General features: G+C 39.3%; 2 protein-coding genes across 3 annotated transcripts; both read right to left on the bottom strand.

The window, feature by feature from the left end:
* Positions 1-3398: 3398 nt before the first annotated feature.
* LOC133529103 (protein OPI10 homolog) lies at positions 3399-12978 on the bottom strand. 2 transcript variants are annotated; one of them, XR_009801100.1, is made up of 5 exons: positions 12667-12978; positions 10983-11235; positions 9752-9861; positions 3640-6798; positions 3399-3560 (listed from the first exon to the last, which is right to left on the bottom strand). XR_009801100.1 is itself a non-coding variant. In XM_061866727.1 (4 exons), exons 1-4 carry the CDS (start codon positions 12703-12705, stop codon positions 6601-6603), a joined length of 600 nt encoding a protein of 199 aa, XP_061722711.1. In that variant the 5' UTR covers positions 12706-12978; the 3' UTR covers positions 3399-6600. The 2 variants fall into 2 exon arrangements, 1 of the variants encoding a protein (XP_061722711.1); XM_061866727.1 differs by having other exon boundaries at positions 3399-6798.
* Positions 12979-21136: 8158 nt separating this feature from the next.
* On the bottom strand, positions 21137-24068 carry LOC133528854 (delta-1-pyrroline-5-carboxylate dehydrogenase, mitochondrial). The gene has a single exon (XM_061866343.1). It carries the CDS (start codon positions 23847-23849, stop codon positions 22152-22154), a length of 1698 nt encoding a protein of 565 aa, XP_061722327.1. The 5' UTR covers positions 23850-24068; the 3' UTR covers positions 21137-22151.
* Positions 24069-26872: the final 2804 nt, after the last annotated feature.

The following is a 26872-nucleotide window of genomic DNA, read 5'->3' as shown; positions in this document are numbered from 1 at the left end:
TAAGTACGTTTATATTATGCATGGTGCAGACTTTTTTTTATTAAATAAGAATCAACTGTATTTAAAAAAACACTAGTTTTGATTTTTTTTTATTAATCCTCACTTTATAGCAAAGGACATCTTGGACATACCTTTTGTAGTAAGAGAACATGCAAAAAATGTCCCTTTCAAGTTCCATCCTGCATATAAATATATATTATATCTACAATTTATAACTCAAACTTTTTACTATCCCGTAGTCAGGAGCACCAGTTATTAAATCTGAAATTATGTTAGAAAATAAGTACCTATATACATACATATACAAAGGTAGCGTAGTCGACGCCAAAATAAGTAGATACATTTATCGGTGTGTAGAGTTTGTTCGTCGACTGTACTAAATACCTACACAATAAGGATGTTGACTGACGAGGCATATCGGCTTCGTTTTTAAATGCAGACCAGTGACGTCACTTGTCATATCTACCTATTTGTTGTAGTTCTTTCTGGTGTATTTTTCGAGCAACACCGGCTACCGACACGTCGGGATGAGCCCAAGCGATATCTTACCGTACACATCGTTCTGCCATTTTTTGCGGAGAGAAAAGTGCACACAGACGCACTCACTACATACAAAATCCAATCTGTAATAACGACACAAATACATAGAAAATGACACACGTCAAAGACAAATAATGCACACCTAGTTGTCTTTGTGTACGGACGAGTCTCAACACGCGCCGCGCTATGCCCAGTTGGGCATGTGCTTCGGCAGACGGGAAATAGTGCGAATGCAGACTCCCTTCCCGGTGTTGCTCGACGGGTGTACTCATTAGAAGTTATTACTTTCTACTGTTTCGTTTGGCGCATAATGTGAAATAATTTATCATAACTGCAGTCAACATCCTTATAATAATAAATGTTGTAAACAATAATTATCGCATGGACTGTAATTCGAACTGTAATTGTAACTGTCATTGAATGTACAGTGAAATAATTTAATGTCAGTACCATTTCGTATTTTGTCACGGTGACAATAAATATGACAGCTACGGACCTCATAACGTTGTCACTGTGACAGGCGCGGCTCACTCCACGATTTCGTCGCGTCGCTACAAGTACAGTCGCCATCAGATATATCGGAGCGGCCAAGGTATTCACAAATATCTGAACACGCACTCTAACGCCTTGACAATATAGGCGTGTTCAGATATTTGTGGGCACCTCGGCCGCTCCGATATATCTGGGGGCCTACCGCGAAAATCGAAATAAGCAAATTGCGGGGATCTTCCCTTTTACTCTCACTAAGACGTAATTAGGGTGAAAGAGAAAAATGCCCGCAATGGGGTTGGCAACTGTCAAAGGTTTGCATAGATGGCGCCATCATAGCTTGCCCCTGTCTCTAGTTTTGTTCTATGAGATTTGGCTTAAAGTACTGGAATCCAGGTCACAAAATTCCAAAAAAAAAACAAGAATTTGACACAATTCTAGGGATTGACAGGGCAAGCTATGATGGCGCCATCTGTTTAATACTTCGACCGGCCAACCCCATTGACTAACCTCGATTTTCGCGGTTATAGCCCTGATGGTGACTCTACATGCGGCCCAGATCAGGGGGCCTACCGCGAAAACCGAAATTTGCAAATTGCGGGGATCTTTCTCTTTTACTCTCACTAAGATGTAATTAGAGTGCCAGAGAAAAGTGCCCGCAATTGACGAACTTCGATTTTCGCGGTTATAGCCCAGAGGGCCTACCGCGAACCACGTTCGACGTGTTACCTCCCTATCACGCTTATTTTTTTTTTTTTTGTTTATGGTAGAGGAGCCAAACGAGCAGGCGGATCACCTGATGGTAAGCGATTACCGCCGCCCATGGACACCTGCAACACCAGAGGGGTTGTTAGTGCGTTGCCGGCCTTTAAGATGGGAGTACGCTCTTTTCTTGAAGGTTTGAAGGTCGTATCGGTCCGGAAATACCGCTTATGTACGAATTTACAAGTGCGACAGACAACAACCGCAACACGTCGAAATGGTTCGCGGTAGGCCTCCAGGTGTCTTGCAGTAGTAGTTGCCGCGCACGTAAAGGACGCCTGCACGCACCTTGCGGTCATATCTGTCGTTATAGACGCGTTTTGTTAGAGAGTGAACCTTCTATACGTAGTAATTATTTAGTTTGTAACTGTGGCAAGGTACGAAATGGTACTGAAATTAAATTCCTTAACCGTACAGTCGCGACGGATATCGTAAGAGGTTGGGACAATAGTACGACTGTACCTGCGTAGTTACCGTCCGTGCTACTCATTACAAATAAATTATCTTTCTGTAGCAAACTGTACCTGTCTTGTTTTATTTTAGTTTTAAGATCCCGTTTGATACAGCGAAGCTAGAGAAGTATATCTGACGGCGACTGTACAAGGTGGCTCAAAAAAAGACGAAGATTTTTCACTCAACATGATAGTTAAAAAAAAGGTTTGCAAAGATAATACGTGTTTTTATTTTTTCAATAGGGAATATTACGCACAACTCTGCGTAGGGGGCGCCACTACCACAATCCATCACACGCAAAATAAATATCAGCGTAAAAGTGGCCCCACTATAGGGACCGCGCGCGTTGGAGGGTCTGCCATCTTGTGGCTTGAATCGGAACCATAAACATGTACATTTACACGTCATGTGTTTTCTTGTGCATAGTAGGTCCTGCCATCTTGTGGGCTATATCGGAACAATAAACATCACATTTACGCCTCGCGCCAAAAATCTGACGGCTCCTGTGCTGCCTCCTACAGTTCATGCACGCTCCCTATTAAAACACGCAGTACTCATAACGGACCAATTGCAACTCGTCAATGTTGAGGTCTTGTTTTCTTCGACGAAACTTCGATGAAACGCGCTTGTAACTCCTCTGGAGTTGCAGGCGTACAATGGGTGAATCAACTTTTTTTGTTTTGTTATCCTGTCCCGTTGTCCAAGGGACAACAGTGGCACAGTTTGTTTGAAGAGACGTTGTATGCCGTTCTATTAACATGCTTAGTATGGACATTGGTTATAACGACCACAAAAACGCAAGTTTAATACATTTAAGTACCATAAAATCAGTATTTCAATGAACTTTTGTCCCCTGGACAACTAATCGTAACCATGGCAACGAGTGACGCTAAAAAGTTGATTCTCCCATAGGCTACGGAGACTGCTTACCATCAGGCGGGCCGTATGCTTGTTTGCCACCGACGTAGTATTAAAAAAAAAACAGGGTCTACCGCGAAACAAGAAAATCCAAATTTCGTTGTCTAACCTCTCTATCACTCTTGCGTATTCGAGCGATGAAGAGGCAGATAACCGGCACGCCCTTTGTAAACAAACCGCCTTGATGCATCAATGTCATATTTTATTATCTGTGAAAACATGTCAATAAAAAACAGTTTAAAGCACAGTATGTATAAGTTACTCTATGGTTTACGGTAGGTGCTGGCGGCAGAACATTGCAGTAATACTATTAAATCATTGCAGTTTTAACTTTTAATTACATCTTGTACCTTACGTGTGAGAAAAGAAATCCTATATTTTGTCAACGATTTTTGGTCCTTCCTATAAAACCATTTAGTACTTACCATATGATTGTTTATTATTAAACCATTAACATATGATTGTTTATTATTAAACCTTCCTATAAAACCATTTAGTACTTAACATATGATTGTTTATTATTTAAAAAAATCAATTTACAGCGTTCGTCAATACATTAAAACAAACACATTGATTAAGATGTGTATAATCTAAAATAATTTCGTGCTTCGAGTTTGACAGGTAAACGAGATGGCGCTGTACAGCTCCATACATTTTGCGTAAGGAAGGTGGAGGTAAGGAATGAAATCTCCATGTACCAAAAAGTGTCATCAAAAAACCTTAAATAGGTGGCGCTACAATACCTAGAGTACTTGAACAAAAAAATCAAATCATAGACAGCGCACTTCACTCCGTCAATAGCGCCTAGGTTCTTAGCTACTCTAGCGCTACTCTGGAGAGATTTGGAACTATTACTTATAGCTGACAGCTGGACACTTTTGCAACAGTTCTACCATAAGAGATGCCACTCCTCTTAATTCCACACTCCATACATTTTGCGGTAACTCTGTCAAAAGTTGACGTTTGACAATTCAGTGACCGCGAAACACATGTAGCAGTATAGCGCCATCTGTTTTGGATGTCATACTAAGAGGCACGTTTTTTACTTCGACTTTACAATCAATTCTCTTTAATGACAATCTTAACTCTAACAATTATTACTTAACCTAATGCAGTCGACCAATGAAAACATAGACGAGGAAATATTAAGACACGTAAATTTGACCAATATTGTAGCAGCAAAAGTATTAGCCTCAGCAGATGGCGCCGTACGTATAGCCACATCTGCGGTGGCAGCATGGTCCCATTTATCACCTGTCACTATGCCCGTCACTTGCGCTTACATACTTGTTAGAACGTGACAGGCATGGTGACAAATGATAAAGAGCCGACCATCTTAGCCCTACTGTTATTTATTTGTGATAATAAATAATTGATAGATAATATTCACACTGACACATTGGAAATAGGTTGCCTAGTTAAATTTCATATGGACATTATTTCTTGTTATTTGAAATAGAGGTGGATTGTCCAAGAAAATTTTGTAGCCTTAGTACATTTACTGCCATCTTTCGACACATGATTGAAACTTTTAGAACGCCATTTGACTTTAATCCTTATTCCTTTACTGATATGTGTTAAATATCATAAAGTGGCGCCATCTAATAGATCAAAGGCCAAAGGTATGACAACATCGTGTCGAGCGATGGCGCCATAACTATGGAAAGTAGAGGCAAGGAACAAAATCTCCATATACCAAAAAGTGTCCGACAAAAAACCATAGATAGGTGGCGGTACAATACCTAGAATACTTGAGAAAAAAATCTAATCATAGACAGCGCACTTCACTCCGTCAAAAACGCCCAGGTTCTTAGCTACTCTAGCGCTACTCTGGAGAGATTTGGAACTATTATTTATAGCTGACAGCTGGACACTTGCAACAATTCTGCCTAAGGAGTTTCTGTTCCTTGCCTCTACCTTCCATAGCCGTAACGTTGGACGTATAAACCTGCCAAATCCATTTTTGAAAATTACACTCTTAACCGACGATAACCTTTATGTAGTGCCCGGTAAGATGGCGCCACTTTTTGATATTTAACAAATTGAACACATATCAGTGAAAGAATAAGGATCAAAGTCAAATGGCGTTCTAAAAGTTTTAATTATGTGCCGAAAGATGGCAGTAAATTTATTTCGCTACAAAGTTTTCTTCGACAATACACCTCTATTTCAAATTCCCTTTGATATAATCTATACACACGGTCATCGTTAAAAACGTTCCCTCAATTTTATTGTAGGGGAAATTTCGTAGTTCTATACTAATTGCCGTTGGCCAGTCTGTCAATTGTAACGGCCCTTAGTGGCCATTTTGTACACTAAACTTTTTTTTTTAATATTATTTTTAATCAAACTCACGAGCTCTTTCGATCCTGTAATTTCTTTTTTATAGCATTAGAAAGAAGGTCTTGATGTGTATTTTTAATAAAAAACAGATGTCATATCAAATAATTACAAATCATATACAATTATTTACATTCTTTTGCGTTCATAAGTAATAATAATAAATTTTCAAAAAATTTTTTTTTTAATAATTTTCATTACGTCAAGATTGTTTACCTTTTTTCTAATTCTAACAAACGAAGTATAAATATAGGTAAACGCTAGTGCTGCACTCTGGCGGCAGAACATTGCCGTAATACTCCCTATGCCCAAATTAGAAAAAAAAGTTTTGTTCAACTAATTAAATTGGCCTATAGTATTATTCAAACACGAAGGGTACGGTGAAAGGTGCCATCTACATAATTATACAATATATAACCTTGAGACGAAAGCGGAGGCACTGTGCGAAATGTTTGTATGGACAAGCGGCCGTCCCCTTTCCTCTCAAAACGCCAAATCTCTCAAAATTGTATTGAGATGACACCTGTCACCGTACCTTTGGTGTATTCCCATCTGTGCCCGGTGGGAACAGGCGCTACGTACAAATAATTCCCATCTGTGCCATCTTGTATCGCTTGTGGGCGGGCACAGATGGGAATACACCATACCTTTCATGTTTGAAAAATACATAGGTCCCTAGATAAGTTTTGCAATAGACAAATATGAAACAATGAGGTTGTCGTATATATTTTATAAAACTATATTTCCATAGACAATGTTTCGGCGTAAAACATTTACGTTATTTTTAAATTTACTTATTAAAAAATAGATTTTAACTTAGAAAACGTCGGCGTGGGCTAAGGGCGATTTACGCATATTTTATACATTTTCATTTCATATATTTAAGATTTTTTAATAAGGAAATTTAAAAAGAAAGTATTTTTTTTTCCAGTTAATCATTGTCTATGGAAATATAGTTTTAAAAAGTTTATGTGATAGGCCTCGTTGTTTCATATTTGTCTATTCTAAAACTTATCTAATGACCTATGTAGTATCGTTCACCTAAGTTAACATAATATTCGTATTTCAGTAACTAGGGACGCAGCTTTACCAGGAGGACTAGTTCTTCCAAAAGTTGGGGTTCTGCTGCAGCCGCCTCTCAAAGTTTTGGTACCAGGTCTGCAGCGTGCTCAGGGGGATGTATGACACGCCCGGGGTGGGGCTCATCTGCTCCTGGGTAACGGCGAACGAGCCCACGAAGTTGATCAGGTTCTCCAGCATCTTCTGGGCGAAGGTTACGTAGGAGTTTTGTTGTGCCTGGGGAATAACAGAGGGTCATGTGACAGTGAAAGCAGGCTCCGTCCGGCTTAGTGTTGGTTAAGACTCGAGTCCTTTGAGTCCTCTGCTTTAAGACTCGACTCAGTTTTTCAGACTTTCATAATTAAGACGAAACTCGAGTTCTTTTCAACTTATTAGAGACTCGAGTCTTTTCGGAGAACTTGTAATTTTTTTACAAATAACTTTGAAATAGTCTTTATGTAAAATTCATGGATAAATAACATAAATCATACTATAACTGCTATTTCTTTTGACTGAGTCTTTATTCGGAGACTCGAGTTCTTTTGAGTAGCGCTCAAAAAAGACTCAACTCGGGACTTAAAAGACTCAGAAGTTTTTTAAGCTCTGAGTCTCGTAAAAACAAGTCGATATCTTTAATTAAGACTCAAAGAGTTCCTACCAGCACTAGTCGGGCTCAGCATTGCTCCGAGCGATTATTAGTGTTGGCACAACTTGACGTCCCTATACGTGCACGACCACAGATAATGGCTTGAATTTTGATAACCCTAAATAGCCGAATGGGAAAGTGCCATACATTAGAAAGGGAAAGCATGATTCGTCCCTGAATCGCTGTCAAACTTCGGTTTTGCAGGAAGTGTCATTTCTGTACGGGAGTAATAAAACTAATAAATAAATAAGGCATTTCTATGTTTACATTTATTTCTTTTGGTGAACCCTTCTTTGGGTGAAGGCCTTCTCCATCTCAATCCATTTGCTTTCTGTTCAAAGCTATTGGATCGGATCACAGCCTGGGTTGGTCGTCAGCCCAAAGTTGCTGCGGCCGGCCAGACGGCGCTCCCCTGGTGATCCTCACCATTTCGTTGTGTCAATGGTGAACTTTTGTCAGTATGGCGTGTTATGTGGTCAGCCCAGTCTTTTTGGGGACAGAGCTTGTGTGAGAGCGTCAACTACTCTGGTCTTTTGCCTAATTTTTATACTGTTTATTTTTTGTATCTTCCTTATTTTTAGAATGCTTCTTCCCATGGCTCTTGGAGTTCTTATGATTCTAAGTTGTATTGTTTTTGTGTATGCACATGTTTGGCAGCCACAAAGCAGGCATGACAAGAGACAGGTGTCCATGACAACTTTCTTCATATGTAGACTATATTTCATTATCATAAATCATTTATTTCGTGGTAAAACTTAATTTACATACAGTAGTATATATATTACGAAAAAAATAAGATTAAAACATATTGAAATGGTTTACCACGAAATGGGCTCGCCTCAGCATATTTGCCCTTCAGAACCTCCTGTAGTGACCAGAATCGTCTCCATGTTGTTTGTTCTTCTTATTACTTCATTTTCTTTGCTGAATGAAACTTTTTTCCCTAAGTATATGTAGTTTGGGTCATAATCTATACCGTTAAACCACCCAACTATAGTCCAAAGCTCCCAACTATGGTCCACAAATAAACATAATTTTTCTCGTTCAGGTGTGTATTTTACTATATTTTTGTAGTTCTAAGGCAAAGTATGTTTATAAATGGAAGGTAAAACTAGGAGTAAACCAAAAGGAACATTGGTATAGATACTTAATTTCCTTTTGAACTTGTGGACCATAGTTGCAGTATTGGACTATAGTTGGGTAGTTTTAGGGTATTCTTATATCCCACCTGTACGGTAGTACAGTCACGTCTGAAGATATCGATACATAAAAAGTGCCAAAAACATGTATACTTACACCTTAATATATGGGCAATAAAGTCGTGTATACATATTTTTGGCATTTTTTTGTATTGATATTTTCAGACGTGACCGTACTATTATTTATTCTGAGGTGAAATTTAGTCTAGATGTGGGCCAAACATTCGGTAATTATTTGGTATTCGGCTAGTTTTCTATATGTTCGTATTAGGCCGAATATTTGTATGGAGAATCGGTCGTCCCCTTTCCTCCTAAATAAAAAAAGTGGCTGTGACATAATCGGACAGACAGACGGACATGACGAATCTATAAGGGTTCAGTTTTTTGCCATTTGGCTACGGAACCCTAATGATCTAGTGTATCATTGATTCGAATTTTGCGATTTGTTTTTTTGTAATTAATGATATTTTTATTGCTTGTAAATTAACTTGACATCAATTGTACAAGTGCCCCAGTGGACTATTTGGTGAATAAATCATCATTTGGCCTTATTTTATGTAAGCATTTATATATTTAGTTATATATATTTTTTTTTTTTTTTTATGGAGGATAGGCAGGCGTTTGACCACGATCACACCTGATGGTAAGTGATGATGCGGTCTACGGTGGAGCACGCTTACCTATGAGATACCTATTTACCCTAGCCTTGAAGAGATTCAGATTGTACTCATACGGAAACACAGACTCGGGCAGCTGTTACGGCTGTTGTTATACTGAATATAAAATAAAAATATAAAATAGCCTTTTATTTCTTGCTAATTTTAACATTGTTGTTTAGAATTAGTCTTAAGTTCAATTATAGTTTTTTAATGTTAATTCTAAAAATATTTTTAAGTGAATTTTAATATATAGCAAGAACCCCGTCTTCGCAGATGAAGATCTCCTCCAGAGTTTTCCACTCATATCTTGAGCTATTTTCATCCAATTTTGACCAACGATATTTTTTTATACTCAATCTTCTTCTTCCTAGCTCTATCCCATTTACTTGGGGTCAGCTCTCCTTATATGGCGTCGCCAGGCGTACCTGTCCTGGGTCGTCTGGGGTGTTAGTTGCGCTTCTTTTGGACAAGCCCTATCCATGTTGTCTGGGGTCTGCCGCGTCCCCTAGGCTTCTTCACTCATCTCCAGTACCTTTCTTGTCATGTGGTCTGGTGGTCGCCTCATGACGTGGCCATACCATCGAAGTCGATTTTCGGTAAGTTTTTCTTGAATCTCACTCTAAAACTGCCTCTTTATATTTTTTTATACTGAATACCGATAAATAAATAAATGTTTGAGTACTCACAACGGAGGAGGCCAGCAGCGACACGTTGGCCTCTGGCTCGATGGCCACGCCTATCTGCGCGTTGTGGCAGATCTTGGGCGCGCCGAACGCGGTGCCGAACTGGTTGTCGCCTGACGAACATCCGTAAAAGGTTACTATGGCAAATTTAATGAAAAAAAATTTTTTCAGACTTTTTCAAATCCATATTTTTTGTTAGTAGTTACACATGTAGAAAAATGGTTAGTAAACAATGATGACTTTGAATAAATTAATAAACAAAAATAATCCTATAACAATATTTTCCGGGTGATAAAACTCGACTGCGTGTATTTTCTCACCCAGAAAAATAAGATAGGGTTGTCCCATCTCTCGGCAATGGCTTTCAAAATGCTTGAAATTTAAGCTATATAAAATAATAATAAAACCATCTATTTGAGTGCTGGAGGCCTAGCGGTAAGAGCATGCGAGGTTCCGGGTTCAAACCCCGGCTGTACCAATGAGTCTTTCAGTACTAATGTACGAAATATCCTTTGATATTTACCAGTCGCTTTTCGGTGAAAGAAAACATCGTGAGGAAACCGGACTAATCCCAACAAGGCCTAGTTTACCCCCTGGGTTGGAAGGATGGCAGGCGCTTACATAAAAACTAATGCCTACGCCAATTCTCGGGATCAGTTGCCAAGCGGACCCCAGGCTTCCATGAGCCGTGGCAAAATGCCGGAACAACGTGAGGAAGAGAGAATAAAACGATTTATTTAAGGAAATAAAGCCCATAAGTGTTAGTAGGTATACAACTGTTACAAAATATTTCTATATTTTTCTTTGTGGTATCCTCATGGCTGAGGGATGTGACGACTCTTATCAAGTGCTCTCCAAGCCGCTTGGGCCCAGTGCATGCTAGCTCGCTCAGTGTGGACCCACCCATTGCCGTATATCATTAAAACGAGGCTCTCCACTGTTTGCACCCAACGTGTACTTGGTTTCTTCGGCCATCTGAGCACGAGAGGTCCAGATAGCCTAGAAAAGCTAGACGATAGGCAAGGAAGCGTAGGGATGGACGTATGTATAGTCATGCGTTCGGTGGACAGAATCACGTCAGAGACAAGAGCCACATTACAGGCTAGTCACCGGGCCCAATAGAGCAGTTTGAAGAGCACTGGTGAAGTGTCCCCAGCCGTCACATCCCTCAGGATACCAGAAGGCACGTGAAGCAGGGAGAAATAACACCGATTATTGAAACCAGCATACTTACTAGACAGTTCATGCAACTTCTTTAGATTTGAAATCTTAAATATAGCCGAAGGCTTGGAGTTGGATATGTGTCCTAGCAGCTGCCAGTTGGGTGGTGCCGAGGGGTCCGGCCAGCTCCAGTAGACCATGCCGCAGGCGCCCTCAGGCAGCGGAGTCACGCCGGTGAGGAACACAACTAGGTAGTTTATGGAGTCCGCCTCAGGTATTGTGATGAGGAACTGCGTGTCTGAGACTGGCGTGAAGTCAGTTTGAACCTGGAATTTATTTAGGTGCCATCTTTATGAATAAGGCAAAATGCAATAAGGTCTTTTTTATCTGAAATTCCAACAGAAATTCTGATAGAAAGGTCCTTATTGCGCATGATGACCCTTCTCTGATGGAAAGCCACATATGATACTAGAGTCGGACCAAGTTAACTCTACATGACATTTGCAGTGGTAAAGTGTGTCAATGTCCTCATTAATGTATTATGACACTTTCTCACTTTGTTTTATAAAGTCAGTGCAAACTAAGGTTAGATGAACTCTAATTACAAGCTTTTATTGAACTTGCCCTGTTAGCATGTATATTTTGTTAGCGTCAAATCTTTTTTTTTCTTATCTGATTTTTATTGAGGCTTTGGACACTCTAGGTGAACATGTCAGCCTCAAGGGTGCTTTCATAGTTCCCTACGCAAGGGAGAGATCAATAAAGTGGTATACACTGATTGCCGTGTCTGATAAAGGCTCTGCCAACCAACAATTTTATTGATCTGTCCATTATGCATGGAGCCTAAACTACCAAAAATTCTTTTTCTGAAGTCCGAATTCCGGTCGCAGTCCAACGATACGTGAGACAAGTCATCAGGCTTCTGACAGTCTACACACAGTGGTGACGGTTTAACACCCTTCTTAAATAGAAACTTGTTTGTAGGGATGTGTCCGGACCGGACTTGCGATATCATTAGATATTTACCAGTCGCTTTTCGGTGAAGGAAAACATCATGAGGAAACCGGACTAATCCCAATAACGCCTAGTTTACCCTCTGGGTTGGAAGGTGAGATGGCAGTCGCTTTCGTAAAAATCTAGTGCCTACGCCAATTCTCGGGATTAGTTGCCTAGTGGACCCCAGGCTCCCATGAGCCGTGGCAAAATGCTGGGACAACGCGAGTAAGAAGAAGAGAAAATTGTGTCACAAAATTTCCATACATTTTTCAAACTTTCCTTTTTGTTACCGCCATACAAAGTATATGGGGAAATGATAACACAATAGGAAGAAACTGGGACATTTTTTTATCCCTTCAGCATTGAAAAAGCTCGTGATTCTAAGTAGAAATAACACAAAATTAATGAAACTGGCATTTTTTTAAGAAACATTCAGGTAATGTCGTCGTTAATGACACATTTCTGTGAAATACGACGTTTATAATGATGTCACTCCACACTTTGTTTTGTTTAAGTCGGTGCGCCGGACCTAACCTAACTATGACAACAAAAATAACTAATGTAAATAAATAATATCATAAGTCACTTGTTCTCATGAATGCTCCATAAGATTAGCTGTTTATTGGAGTATTAAGTAATTAAAAGCATTAAATTCTCTCTAAAACTACAATGAGCATAAGATCAATGAACTTTTAAAGAATTTGAATGTCAGTTTTACATGCAGTTGCATTTTCAGAACGCACAACGTATTATTTACTTACCAAACGGCCAGACACTATTAATCCAAACACATTAGCCATTGTAATTTAATTTGATTTAAATTTTAGGTTATTCTTCGGCGAAATATAAATAAACTATATCTTTCTTGTACTTTCTAGAACTAGCAAGCAGTCGCCGCCGTGTATTGTATATACAATATTTTAGGGTAAGGATACACTAGCTTAGCTAGACTGGGCTTCTGTCAAAATTCTAGATTCTGCGTTTTGTTTCTAGACAATTTGTTTTAGAACAACAAAATATCAAAAGTCCTAAGTCATTCGCATTCTAAATTTATATTTTTTTTAGTTGATATTTATATTGTTAGTATGTATCTATAGAAAAGGCATAGAATTAATTTTCTATGGGACAATAACACCTCGCGCTTAATTTTTAAAATTTGCATTTTTTCTACTGACGGAAATAGCTTGACAGACTATATTTCTATTTATAAAGTATATAGTCTGGCAAACCAAATTTGTCAGTAAATAAGAACAAGGAAAACTATACGTATCCCTTTCTTTTAGGTGCTACTACTAGCGTAAGACAGAGATAGTATTATTCTATCTGTCTATGTTTGAAATTAGACCATAAGACCGTCTCTGGGTCTCTGGCCTAACTATAAATTTGCATTATCTGTTTATGCGCTAGTATATAACTGTCTTTATACCAGAGACACTGACACTTCATTGCAGCTGCAATCAAAGAGCATATAATCACTACGTTCTAGCTGCAATTGGAACCTAAACATATATGATAATATAGGTGCTAACATAAACTAACATTATCTACGTTGAGCGCGAAGCGCGATACCTAGTCGAGTAATAGCTATTATTTTCACCAGTTCACCACCACACAGTAGGCTAGTTTGCGGTCTAGCTGTACCATACCATATGATATGATCCTGTATACAGCGTACATACCACGGTGACAAACACAGACTGGTAAACAGAAAATAAGCGCCTCTAAATATAACCATAGATTATGCTAAATACCGACTTTTATTTATATAATTCAACTACACTACAGCATCGTCGGACCACTCTTTCGCAAGGCGAAGGTTCTGCCAAGGTTATTGCAAGTTTTACATATTTGGCTCTCACGGCTAATATATAACCGTCCGAGCGAGGTACGTACCGGTATACGTCGAAATATCTATTTGGCCTCATAGCAACATAAGCAACCGATCAAATTAAATTTATCAACTCGGACCGAGGAAATTTTAGCTGATAATTTTTAGCGCGTGTGATTTTATAAGCATTTCAATATAAAAACTTTCCAACATAATTGCGTAATCTTTTACGTAAAACCACCCAACTATAGTCCAAAGCTCCCAACTATGGTCCACAAATAAACTCAATTTTTCTCGTTCAGGTGTGTATTTTACTATATTTTTGTAGTTCTAAGGCAAAGTATGTTTATAAATGGAAGGTAAAACTAGGAGTAAACCAAAAGGAACATTGGTATAGATACTTAATTTCCTTTTGAATTTGTGGACTATAGTTGCAGTATTGGACTATAGTTGGGTGGTTTTACGGTACTGTACATATTTATTCGTTTTACAAGCACTAGTGGTCTTATCATATAATTTCGGGGGTCCTTGCAGACTTCGACCCATTTGGATTTTTTATGCAATTACCCCCTTAGAACAGATCCGTCAACTACTCAAGAGCCCCTCGTGATACTTCTGATACCCGAGCTAGCGAAAGATTCTAAAATTGAACCACGAGCGTAGCAATGTATTCTTATTTATGTCCTCGCCGGGCTTATTTTCCCATTTAGGAATACGTGTTTTCATATAAATTATTCCGATTTGTCCCCGCCTCGTGTATGGCGGCGATGAACGGGGCGGGAAGAAATGGGAATACACGAGCGTAGCGAGTGGTTCGGAAGATGAAATCATGAATTTCCTGTCGTGGACGCTCCGGCTGTGGAATGAGCTACCTGCCGAGGTTTTCCTGAGGGTATACAGTATGGGGTACTTCAAAAAAGGAGTGTACAGGTTTTTAAAGGGTCCATAGGCTACGGTGACTGCATACCATCAGGCGGGCCGTATGCTTCTTTGCAAAATGAAAAATAATCGACTAATCGTTCAAAATCATCATTTAAAAGTCAATACTATCAGCTAAACAACTCAAAATTTGCATCTGATACTTTGCCCCACATGTGGATAAAATGAAACTTTTTTCATTCGTTTTTGAACAATCCAGAGGGGCCTTTACCAGTAGGTGTAGTCTATCAGCTAATATAAGAAACAACTCAAGAATTGCAACTGATTACTTTGTCCCACATGTGGATAAAATGAAACTTCTCTCATTAGTTTTTGTACAATCCAGAGGGCCTTTACCAGTTGGTGTGGTGAAAATAACTATTCCTGTAAGTTATCCTGAACTACACCTAAGTTAGCCTCTCCGAGAAAATTAGAAAAGTTAGTTAGCGAAAAAGCTAAACATGTGAAGTGATTCAGTTTACGAGTATGTTACTAACCCAGTACTAACCATGCTATGGAACGTACACGTGTTCTGAAAATAAATTGAATTGAAATTGATTACTTTTTTGTTAAAACTTACAACAAATTAAAATTCAAAAACATGATATCCGCAGTCCCTACCACGCACACGTCATCTCGCTCTCTCGCTTATTCTGATTGAGAGAACGCGAACCTACGGGGCCTTACGACCGCATCGAATAGTTCGACCTTCAGAGGGCCTACCGCGAACCACGTTCGACGTGTTGCCTCCATGTCACACTTACGTACGAATTTACAAGTGCGACAGAGAGGCAACACGTCGAACGTGGTTCGCGGTAGGCCTTCAGGTGACACCTTCAGATATGGATGATTGACGACGTCTTAAACTCAATGATATAAGAGCAATAGTCGCTTGGCGGAAACTGTGCTAATTTTAGAGATGTTATTAAATAAAAGCATAATTCTATTCGAAACTTCGTGATATTTGTGCCTGGGTATTTAGGCAGCTATAAAAATTTATTGATCGACTTTGAGTCGATATAATACAGGGATCGGAACCGGTTTTTTGCAAAAACATCGAAATAACCATATATTTCGGTTTATTTTATACTCTAAATGTAGGACTCAGTTGTGTTTTCAGATAACGACTTCGTATTATTAGATTGCCTAATTAGAAATGAAGTAATTAACAAAGAACGAAAAAATACCGTTTTCGTTCCCATACAAAAAATACCGGTTTCCGATCCCTGCAATAATGATTAATGATTCAGCCGCCATCAGATATATCGGAGCGGCCTAGGAGCTCAATAATATCTGAACACGCACCCTAACGCGTTGACAATAGAGGCGTGTTCAGATATTTGTGAGCGCCTTGGCCGCTCCGTTATATCTGATGGCGACTGTTCAATATATTGGCATGAATGTCGATTAATTCGTCTAGGCTAGCCTCCTAAGAACCAAGGAATTTGAAATGGAATTGTATTGTCAAAGAAAACTTTGTACAAATTTAACACATATCGGTAAAAGAATAAGGAAGTCAAATGGCGTTGTAAAAGTTTTAATCATGTGTCGAAAGATGGCAGTAAATTTTCGTGGCTACAAAGTTTTCTTTGACAATATACCTGTACAATCGCCCTCGAATAGGGACCGTGCGTGTTGGAGGATCTGCCATCTTGTGGCCTGAATCGGAACAATAAACATGTACATTCACACGTCACGTGTTTTCTTGTGCATAGTAGGTTCTGCCATCTTGTGGGCTACATCGGAACAGTAAACATCACATTTACGCCTCGCGCCAAAAATCTGACGGCTCCTGTGCTGCCTCCTACAGTTCATGCACGCTCCCTATAGGGAAATTGTTTTAGGCAACAAGAAATTTAACAATCTATGCCAGTGAAAGCAAATAGCTCGAAAGCCAACTCACCCGGTCTCTGCACGACGAATCGCTTTGTCGGTACCGACACTCTTCATTGGCGAGCTGATGCTGTAGTGGCTCCGGTGAGGGTTTCGAGCACACAAATCGACAGTTTTTAGGTATTTCTTATTTTTCACGACGCACGAGCTTGCGTATACGGCCATGAGCAGCCATCGAAATCTACCTACCTTCCACTGGCTTTTATAAACGTCAAAAAATATTCGAACAAGTACCCTACCTACTGTCGCTAATTAATGTGTTCCATTTTACGGTATAGAAATGAAATGTCTCAAAAAAATAACAAATAAAACTAAACTAGATATGGTGTCCGGACCGATCAATACCTCTATTTAAAATTCTCTTTGTTATAGTACTTATTAATTTCGATGAAATTTAAGTCATAATCAAACGGAATAAAGTTGCATTTTTAGATATCGTTTAATTTAAAAAAAATAACAAAATCGACTCTATTCTCTGCAATCATTTTCAAATTTCAGTGACAAATTTTGGATTTTTTATTTGTATGGCTGGGCCTTAGCAGGCTAGGCATTATGTACTATATAGCGTATAACTAGTAGGAATAAGCCCCCCCCCCCCTCCCCCACCCCGCACACAGGTGTATTTTAATGTTTGGCGTACTGGACCGCACCATATAATAAGCACAAATGCATTTTTTTGGCTTCTGGAATCGTGGGGCGTACGCCGTCCTTCGCATCCTGCCGCCCCGGGCCGTGGCCCCTTGACCCTGGGGTAAATACGTCCCTGAACCGTACATTCTATAATCGCGTAAACAAAGAGACTTAAGGGACTCCTTGGGACCAGTGACCTTCGATCTGAATCCCTTAGTTTTTTTTTCTAATGTTTTTTTTTTTGTAGCTTATCATCAGATATAGAAGTTTTTGTGCCAAAAACGAGTGTTTGAAAAAATTAAACATCGGTAAATCTGTTATCGATAAGTCAGTCATAGATTAGTAATTATAAGAGATGTAAATTCTACATGCTGTTAATAACCGAGAAATTTCAAGAATGAAAATAAATTCCAAATCTTTACATCATTTCTTTATTAGTATTACATTTATTATGTATTTAAAAATAAAAACATAAATAAATATTATAGGACATTATTACACAAATTGACTAAGTCCCACAGTAAGCTCAATAAGGCTTGTGTTGAGGGTACTTAGACAACGATACATATAATATATAAATATTGATAAATACTTAAATACATAGAAAACACCCATGACTCAGGAGCAAATATCCATGCTCATCACACGAATAAATGCCCTTACCAGGATTTGAACCCGGGACCATCGGCTTCATAGGCAGGGTCACTACCCACTAGGCCAGACCGGTCGTAAAACCGTAAACCGTAGTACAAAGTGCTATAACAATAGAAAACGATCAATATATTAAAGAAGATATTAAACGTATTGTGTATTTTGCGGTAGCTATCTTCACTTCATAAAATATAGGTATATAGGTAACGTTAAGGTAAGATCGATAGCAGACATGTCGATAAGTATTTCATTTTGTCAAACACTTTATTTTGCCACAAAAACTGCTGTCTGCTTATCAGACCCCATCCCCATCCTTATCCCATATTTACTTCAAAGTTCATTGTCTTCGAGATATTTGGCATCAAAATTGAACAATTTTAGGCCAAAAACCTGGTTTTCTGGCCATACCTATGGTGTTAATTCGTTTAAAATTAAAATCTCCGACTAGTTTTTAGAGACGTCAAAGACAAACCCAAATGTGAAGATTACGTACATGTAAAATCCTTCACAGCAATCTAGTACCTAACGAAAAAAGTGTTTTTAGAGAAAACCAGCGCCGGGCATCTCGGCCCAGCACACGCTGAGACTGGAACCATTTGCCCAATATTTCTGCGTTATTCATATGTATAAATTATTATAATTCTTTTTCTACTTCTTTATTAGGTATGTAATGTTTTATTTTATTTTTTGTTTTATAGTGAACCTGTAATATGTGGCAATAAATAAATTCTTATTCTTAAGTTTAAAAAAAAAACCTTAAAAAACAAAATATTAATTTCTTTCGAAATCCGGCAGACTAGAATGGAGACTATATTGGAGATAAAAGATTGAAGAACCGATAGCCGTTTGTCTTATAATTCTATCTGTAGTGCAAATGTAGGAGTAACGACTCAAAACTAGTCAAAAATCGATGAAAACCGCGGGGAGCCTCTTAAGTCTCTGTACAGACGTAACGATGGTAAATACGGACTAGGTTTGGATGCTAACAATACTTATATAATGTTTACGTAAACTCCCGTGTTTTCTTTGCCAACTGGCCGCGTGACCCCTTTTCACGGCGCGCGACCCTCCCTTATTTACCCGACTACTGCACAGCCGAAAGAGATGATTATGACTCCGGAACCAATGCTCATGAGCTCATCACACAAATAAATGCCATGGATTTGGACCTAGGACCATCGGCTTCGGCCAATAGGCAGGGTAGACCAGCGAGGAACTTAATAGGCACTATGTTTGTAAGGAGAAGCCGCCGTTCCCTTTCCTCTTAAGTACCGCATTACGTTTTTCAAGAAACCTATAGTAGGTAATAAGTAAGTGTATGTAATAATAACTACGAATACTGTATGCTGTTTTTACTGTGCATTCTCTTCCATTGTCGTAATAATGTAATATATTCATGGTGAGAATATTCGCGTTCAATGCTTGTCTACCATAGAATAGGTACTTAATATACTAGGTCATGTACAAATGTATACAGTGTGTCCCTAGCCATTGGACAAAGCCGAAATGTACATATGCATTAGGGTATTTAGAACCAGTGTACAAAGTATCATAACAGCCGGTGTAGCGGTTTCGAAGAAATTAAAAACCCTAAATACCAATGGCTAGGGACACACTGTATATAAAAGTGGATTTCATATTCCTCAGAGTTTCCTATTAAGAGAACGTCCCATGGGAGTGTTTAGTATAAGCACTAAATCTAGGTTCAGCGAGTATTTTCTATAACAAGATGTATTTTTTCCGCAAAAATATCGGGGACCTTTTTGTCTAGAATTTAATAAGCTTTATTGTTGTCTTACACCATATTTTAATAGAGAACGTAGATTTTGAGTAAAACGCGAATTTCTACAGGATAGTGCACATTCTTCAAAATGGTTGCGATTCTTCGAGGTCCCCAAATGTCAAATGGTGTGGACATGAAAAAGGGGCCTTTCATTTACATACATACCAAATTTCAGGACTGTCCAAGAGATTTCGAGTTTTTTCATACAATTTGCCTGTCTAATCTAACCTTGACATTTTCTATGGGAAAGTAAATTTCTTTTTCGCGATTGGTTCATAGTAAAAGTAACTCAATATGACCTATACATATATTCAGTTCGTAAATTATTGCGGATGACTTAACAAACACCCTGTATATCGCTGCGGACAATGTACTCACTAATACCTGAACACGCCTGAATGCATGTGCCTATTAGATATTTTTGAGCACCTCGGCCGCTTCGATATATCTGATGGCGAGAATCGCGTGTAAATCACATCAAAATCGCTGCCAACTTTGGTTGGTCTGACTATCACCTAATTTGTCCTTACACATTACACAGATTCTACATGGTTGCTTTTGAGGAAAATGTTGAACTAGTCCTCTATTGATTAAGGAAAACAAAAACATTGTAACCATTATTTGTGTGCTAATTCCTGGTTCTTATTCACAAACGCGCTGCAAGCCTCTATTAATAGTTTGTCTATATCTGTCATTACTTATTTGTGAGAAATCCGTTTTTCAGATTCTTATACCTAATTAAGGCGAAGGGTAGGGCAAGCTCTTTCCATACAAACTTTGTGCGCCTTTTTCTTCGTTTGTGTTTGCGCTACAGTTATTATTTTTGGTAAATATGCTTATTTTTCTGTTAGTTAGGGCTAGATGTATTTTTTAAAATTATTGAATTTTTTTTTAATAAAGAAAAATTTCTACATCAAGTTCTGCGTATATCCAATATATACAAGCAAAAAATGAAATTAAATGCTATAGTGCCTAAACTAACGAATAAAACTTGCACAAGGTTTGTATGGAGAATGCCTTGCCCTACCCTGCGCCTTAAGTCTTCTGTATAGACTCGAGTCCTTATATGTAACTCTCAATTTATTGACAATAAAATTCAATATGCATTTGTTTGTCTTCATATAAATCATACAGTAGCGACTGTTATTTAGATAAAGATAAAACCTATAAAATGTTGACGGAGTCTTTATTCGGAGGCTCGATTTTCTTTTGAGGTACGCTTAAAAAATACTCAATAAAAGACTCGACTGGGGATTTAAAACTCGGGAAGTTTTTTGAGCGCAAAGCCTCTTAAAAACGAGACCTGTTTCTTTAAATTTAGACTCAAAGGACACGGGTTCCCAAGATTATAATGCCATCCGTCCATTCTATCCTTTGGAATGCTTAGGAGCAGATCTGCTCCATATATATTTAACCAAATTCATGTTAAACATGAAGATGTCATGATTGCTAAATAAATCGCAAATTGTTGACAGGCGCATACGAAAGGCTATCTACTTATAGATTGAAGGTCACAAAAAAAACAACATTCAACTTCCACAATTTATTTGGAATATCAATGACTATAATAATTATAAAATAACACAGGAACGCAAGCTTCGAAATTAAACTTAAAAAGGTAATAACAATAGTGTTAATACTCTCTACAAATATGTCGGTTATCAACCGTATAAATGCAGACAGACGCACATCCAGATAGCAACTGATAAGAGGCAGTCCGTCTCCGACTGTGAAGCGAACCACATAAATAAGTAAATAAATAATACATCACAGCATTTTTCCAATACTTCATGTGCAATACCTAATAGGTAAATATTAACATCTATTTAATTTCAATTACTTTTATCTACTGCTAGTAATTTTGACTTATATGATATGAGACAGTGGCGGACTTGATCTCCGTTATAGAGACGCAACTAGAGTAGTCTGGTGAATTTGTGTTGGCTGTAGAGCAGATAAAACATTATACTATTCTTTTTATGGAGATGGTACTCGCAAAGTGAAGAGCATATGGTTCTTTTAACTCGTAAAGTAACTTGTTGGCCAAACCTATAAGCATATATATCAGTATTAGACATTCTCTAGCACTTTAAAATATGCCTGGGTAAATTGAAAGAATTTAGGCACTAGTTATTCCGAAATTCCATCTGACAATCTCAGAGGGGAAACTAGGCCTTATTGGGACAAGTCAGAGTAACTTGTAAACGTTGCTAAAAAGCACAGTTGTTTAACATTTTATTAGTTGCATCGCTATACATGCTGTAATTTTAGAAGTCCAAATATTACCTAAGATACAGTACCGGCCAAAAATATGTTTTTTTTTAATGATATATTTTTCATATTACAACAGGAACCATGTAGCTTTTTATAACATTAAGGAAGAGATAAGAGGGTAATATATGAGGTTTGTTAGACATATAGGATCTCCTATATGATTGGCCAGTACTGTAGCCGCCACTGGCATGAAACAACATCTCCGAACATAGCTACATAGCTTTATCCTAATTATTGTTCAAGTATCATGTTGTTAACCGCTTGCTAGCTTAGTCCCGCATGTATGGGTAATCAATATCCCGCAGCGGCACGAAGGTCTCCTTGATGGACTGCGGGGAGGTCCAGCGCATGACATAAGTGGGTCCGCCCGCCTTGTCGTTCGTGCCTGACATGCGGCCGCCGCCGAACGGCTGCTGGCCCACCACGGATCCTGTAGATTTGTCATTTATGTAGAAGTTACCAGCGGTCGGCTTCAGCTCCTCCAGAGCCAGATGCAGGAAGTCCTGGTCGGCGGCAAACACGGCACCCGTCAAAGCGAACCTAGTTGAGGATCCCACGAGAGACAGTGCCTGCATGAGATCCTTATCCTCATACACGTACATGGTGAGCACAGGACCGAATATCTCCTCCACCATGAGCTTGTCATGTGGGTCGCTCGTCTCGATGATCGTTGGCTGTACGAAGTAACCTTTGCTGTCGTCAAACTCTCCACCACCCAGTATCTTGTTCTTGGGGTTGTTCTTGGCATTCTTGATGTAACCTGTAATCCTAGCAAATGCCTTGTCATCAATAACTGCCCCCATAAAGATGCTGAAGTCATTGACATCTCCAACTTTCAGTTTAGCACGCTCCTCTAACAGGCCTGCCTTGATGGGTTCATATAGAGACCTGGGGACATACATCCGGGAGCAAGCGGAGCATTTCTGGCCACAATATTCAAAGGCTGAGCGGATGGTGGATGTCACAACAGACTTAACATCAGCAGTTGGGTGAATGAAGTGATAGTTCTTGCCCCCACATTCACCGATGAGCCTGGGATAGTTACGGAAGCGGTCCAAGTTCTTAGCTACCGCTCCCCAAATCCAGTTGAAAGTGGGCACAGAACCGGTGAAGTTGACACCAGCAAGATGCGGGGATGAAGTAATTGTCTTGCCAAAGGTAGGTCCATCAGCAGGCACAAAGTTAACTACACCTGGAGGCAAGCCCGCTTCCCGCATGATGTTGAAGATTCTCCAATTGGAAAGGACAGCGGTGTCAGATGGCTTCCAGACAACTCCATTGCCCATTAGAGCCGGAGTGTAAGCGAGATTACCACCAATAGCCGTGAAGTTGAATGGGCTTATGGCAGCAATGAACCCATCGATTCCACGGAACCTCATAGAGTTCCTGGTTACTTTAGGATTTTCAGAGATGGGTTGATATTTCGCATTTTCCTTCAGGAAGAAGACGTTGAAACGGAAGAAGTCGATGAGTTCGGCGGCCGCGTCGATCTCGGCCTGCACGACGGACTTGGACTGGCCGAGCATGGTGGCAGCATTGAGACGCTGGCGGTGCGCGCCGGCCATAAGCTCCGACGCGCGCTCCCAGATTCGCACGCGCTCCTCGTACGGCGTGCGGTCCCATCGCGCCTGCGCCTCCACGCTCACCCCGATAGCCTTTTGGATAGTCTTCTCTGATGCGTAGTAGAATTTAGCGAGCTTTTTACCGTGGTTATGCGGCATCACCTGATAGCGCGGCTCGCCATCCTTGATGTTTTCGTTGCCGATCACGATGGGGACGTCTTCGGTGACGGCCGCCGTCTTCTTTAATTCATCCTCCAGCGCCGCACGCTCCTTGCTCCCGGCGCGATACTCCAACACGGGCTCGTTCTGCACGCCGAAGTCCTGCAGCTTCGGTAGCTCCACCACGCTTGCGAAGCATCGCTCCAGCGGCCTCGCGCTCTTCACCTTCGAACACAAATTCAACATCGCTAACAGCTGAGAGGCGAGCCCCCTCGGATCGATAGGTTACGTAAATGCGGCCGAGTGCACAGCCGTAAACAATATGTGGCACGCAGCTAGCGAAGTAATTGGCAACGGGCTCCGCGACCTTCACTGATTCACATTTTGTAGACGAGCGCGGAATTATTATTCTATCCGCCCGAAGTCGCGCCGACGTCACAAGACAGAGTCACACAAAAATAATTTTCTCATTAGGGTGGGGCGTGTTGCTGTTGTAAATAATTGATTTATTTTCTGCAGTTCGTGCCGTTCAGCTGAAGTGCACCTTAAGTGAAGGTAATAAGGCGCCTTTTTAATTGTATCGATAGGCGATTGAAGTTTTAAATCTGCGTCGACTCGTGTTGACCCCAATTGTTGACACAGTTTCTAGTACAACATTTTGTAGGCTGGTAACTTATTTTGTTTCATGGATTACGCGCCATTTTTGTAATGTATTTAATCGATATGAGGTCAGAAAAGTGTCGATATTTCGTTAGTTTTAAGATATTTTAGGTTTTGTAGTTATTGCCGTCAATATTATGTAGTTCTGAAAATGTAAACGCTAAATTTAACTTCAAGAGGGTTGCCCGAGGAAACATTGGTGGCAACCATATCAACTTCAGGTTCAGGAGATGAAAAACAGACCTTTCAAGTTAGCTTAGCTTAGCTCAACATGAGGGTTTTGAAAAGGCACACTTTTCTGAGTTTTCCGCTTCCGTAATGGAACGAATAAATAGTCGCTATATGCAGAAATGCAAGGAATCTCGCGAACTGATCGTAACGACAAGATGTCCAATAAAGAGAAGGGGGCCCGCGGTCTAGGTCTTTCAGTCCCATCGACAGATGGTGGGACGTCTCGAATGTGGATTTTAATTAGCCTCAGTGTAGTTCGGAGGACATATTCCACCTGGTCAAGCGGTCAGTGATGAGTAATGACTGACCCAGCTGGGTCACGCGACTCCGCCGGCTCATTTTATTCTAGATTTGCAAGAAAATAAATCACTCTCGCAAACTCCTTCGTCTCCCCTTACGCCTATAGGACGTATAAAATACACGAACATGGTTTATTGGACATAAAGTCCAGAAAATTGAAGCGAGGCTACATTCGGGGAGAATTTTCCACACAGTCGTCTTATTACAAAAGCGAAAAAATAAAAAAAAAATAGATGCCTTCAAAAAACACAGGAACGTTTAAACAAAAAATAATTGGTTAAATAAAATAGGTAATTGGCTAAATACCATACGATTTCCTGATACGTTTGTATTCAGTGTCAAGCCAAATATATTATCCCCCGCTACACCCGACGTATGTAAACGGGCAGACCATTTGGGTTGTGTCGCCCAGCACGAGCCCCCTCCACGCCCGCAGATATTTGTTCCTGAGTCCCATGACTCAGGAACAAATATCTGTGCTCATCACACAAATAAATGCCCTTACCGGGAAAACATCCATATGTTTTCTATGTATTTAAGGATTTGTATATTATATATATCGTTATCTGAGCACCCACAACACAAGCCTGGCTTACCGTGGGACGTCAATTTATGTAAGAATGTCCCTATAATATTTATTTATTGTACTTGGGAATCTTAATGTTCACCATGTTTTGTGGGGTTGTGATAAAAAGGACGGCGCTCTAGATGAAATATTAGAGATATTGGAAAAATGCTACATATGTTCAGTGAGGTTAGTAACTCACCAGCAAGGCAGTCTTTTTACACGAGGGCCTTGGGCACTCAGGAATAGGGGGCCCCAGAGCACTAAAAAACGAGGACCCTTTAACACATTCACTGCCGGGAACCCACCTGTAGGGATTGCAAACCGGATTGATTTTCAATCCGGCCGGATTTTGGCCATAACCCGGCCGGATCCGGCCGGACCGGATCCGGTTTGGTATAGGGATATCAAAATTAATTAAATAACATATTTTTCTAGTTTTTTGCGTAATACTTATTCCTAAATCTATAATTTGAAGTTAATAAATAACTTCTTAGCAATAAAATAACGCTTAGTAGTAAAAAGTGTGACCTTGTCAATATCACTTAAAAACCCAAATATGAAATCGGTCATTTATTATATATAACCATTCACAAGTGCTCAAATTTTCGTTTACAATTATAAATTTGATTAGTTTCCAAGGCCCGGTAATGGGATGTGGGGTGGGAATTGGAACTCCTTGAAATGACAGTGTTTTCGTAACTGTTCCTTGATTGAATTCTTTGTAACGTTGACATCCATTCTAGTAAGAAAATAAGATATTTTACAATTAACCAAAATGATAATAAATTTTCCCTCATTTTTTGCCCAAGAAAGTAGTAGTCTGTATGATTTTAAAAAATTACCTTTTTTTATTTACAGAAAAGTATATTGGTAAATTATAGGGAATGGAACACGACACGACGATCTCATGCGAAAAATAATAGAGTGTAGGATTGAAATCCATCGCGGAAAGGGACTCCTTAAGAAAAGTTACATGGATCAAATATAGAATTGGCTAGACGTAGAGTAGCATGTACCATTAAGGAAATTGCATAAGATTGGATGAAATTGTAAATACAAAAGATTCTCTCTCAAATTTGAATAGAAAATAAACATTATTTTATCATATATATATAAAATCGAAGTAAACTAAAGATTATCAATGTTATCATTTCATTTCATACATTAATTTTCAATACAAACTTTCAATCTTATATTCATTCACACATGTAACACATATTGATTAGCCCAGCTCTAGTCGGTTGAGTACCGCCGACTTAATCCTGCTCATTTGTTTACTTTTAATCTCCTATCACAACATTATGACACTCTTTTCTTCTCTTTAGCATAAATTACAAATGCCTTCCATGGCATCTCCATCGTTTAATTTTTCCTTCTATTACAGTATTTATGTAATCGTCGTATCGTGCCACCAACATGAAAGGCAACTTCTGTTCCCAGTCATCGTCATAATAAATATATTTTTATTTAACTAAATTTAAACTTTTTCATTCGTTTTATGCTCTGTTCA

The sequence above is a fragment of the Cydia pomonella genome, chromosome 1 (assembly GCF_033807575.1).
Source record: "Cydia pomonella isolate Wapato2018A chromosome 1, ilCydPomo1, whole genome shotgun sequence".
Classification (NCBI taxonomy): Eukaryota; Metazoa; Arthropoda; class Insecta; order Lepidoptera; family Tortricidae; genus Cydia; species Cydia pomonella.
The sequence above is the reverse complement of the archived record's forward strand: the minus strand, read 5'-3'. Positions and strand labels throughout refer to the sequence as shown.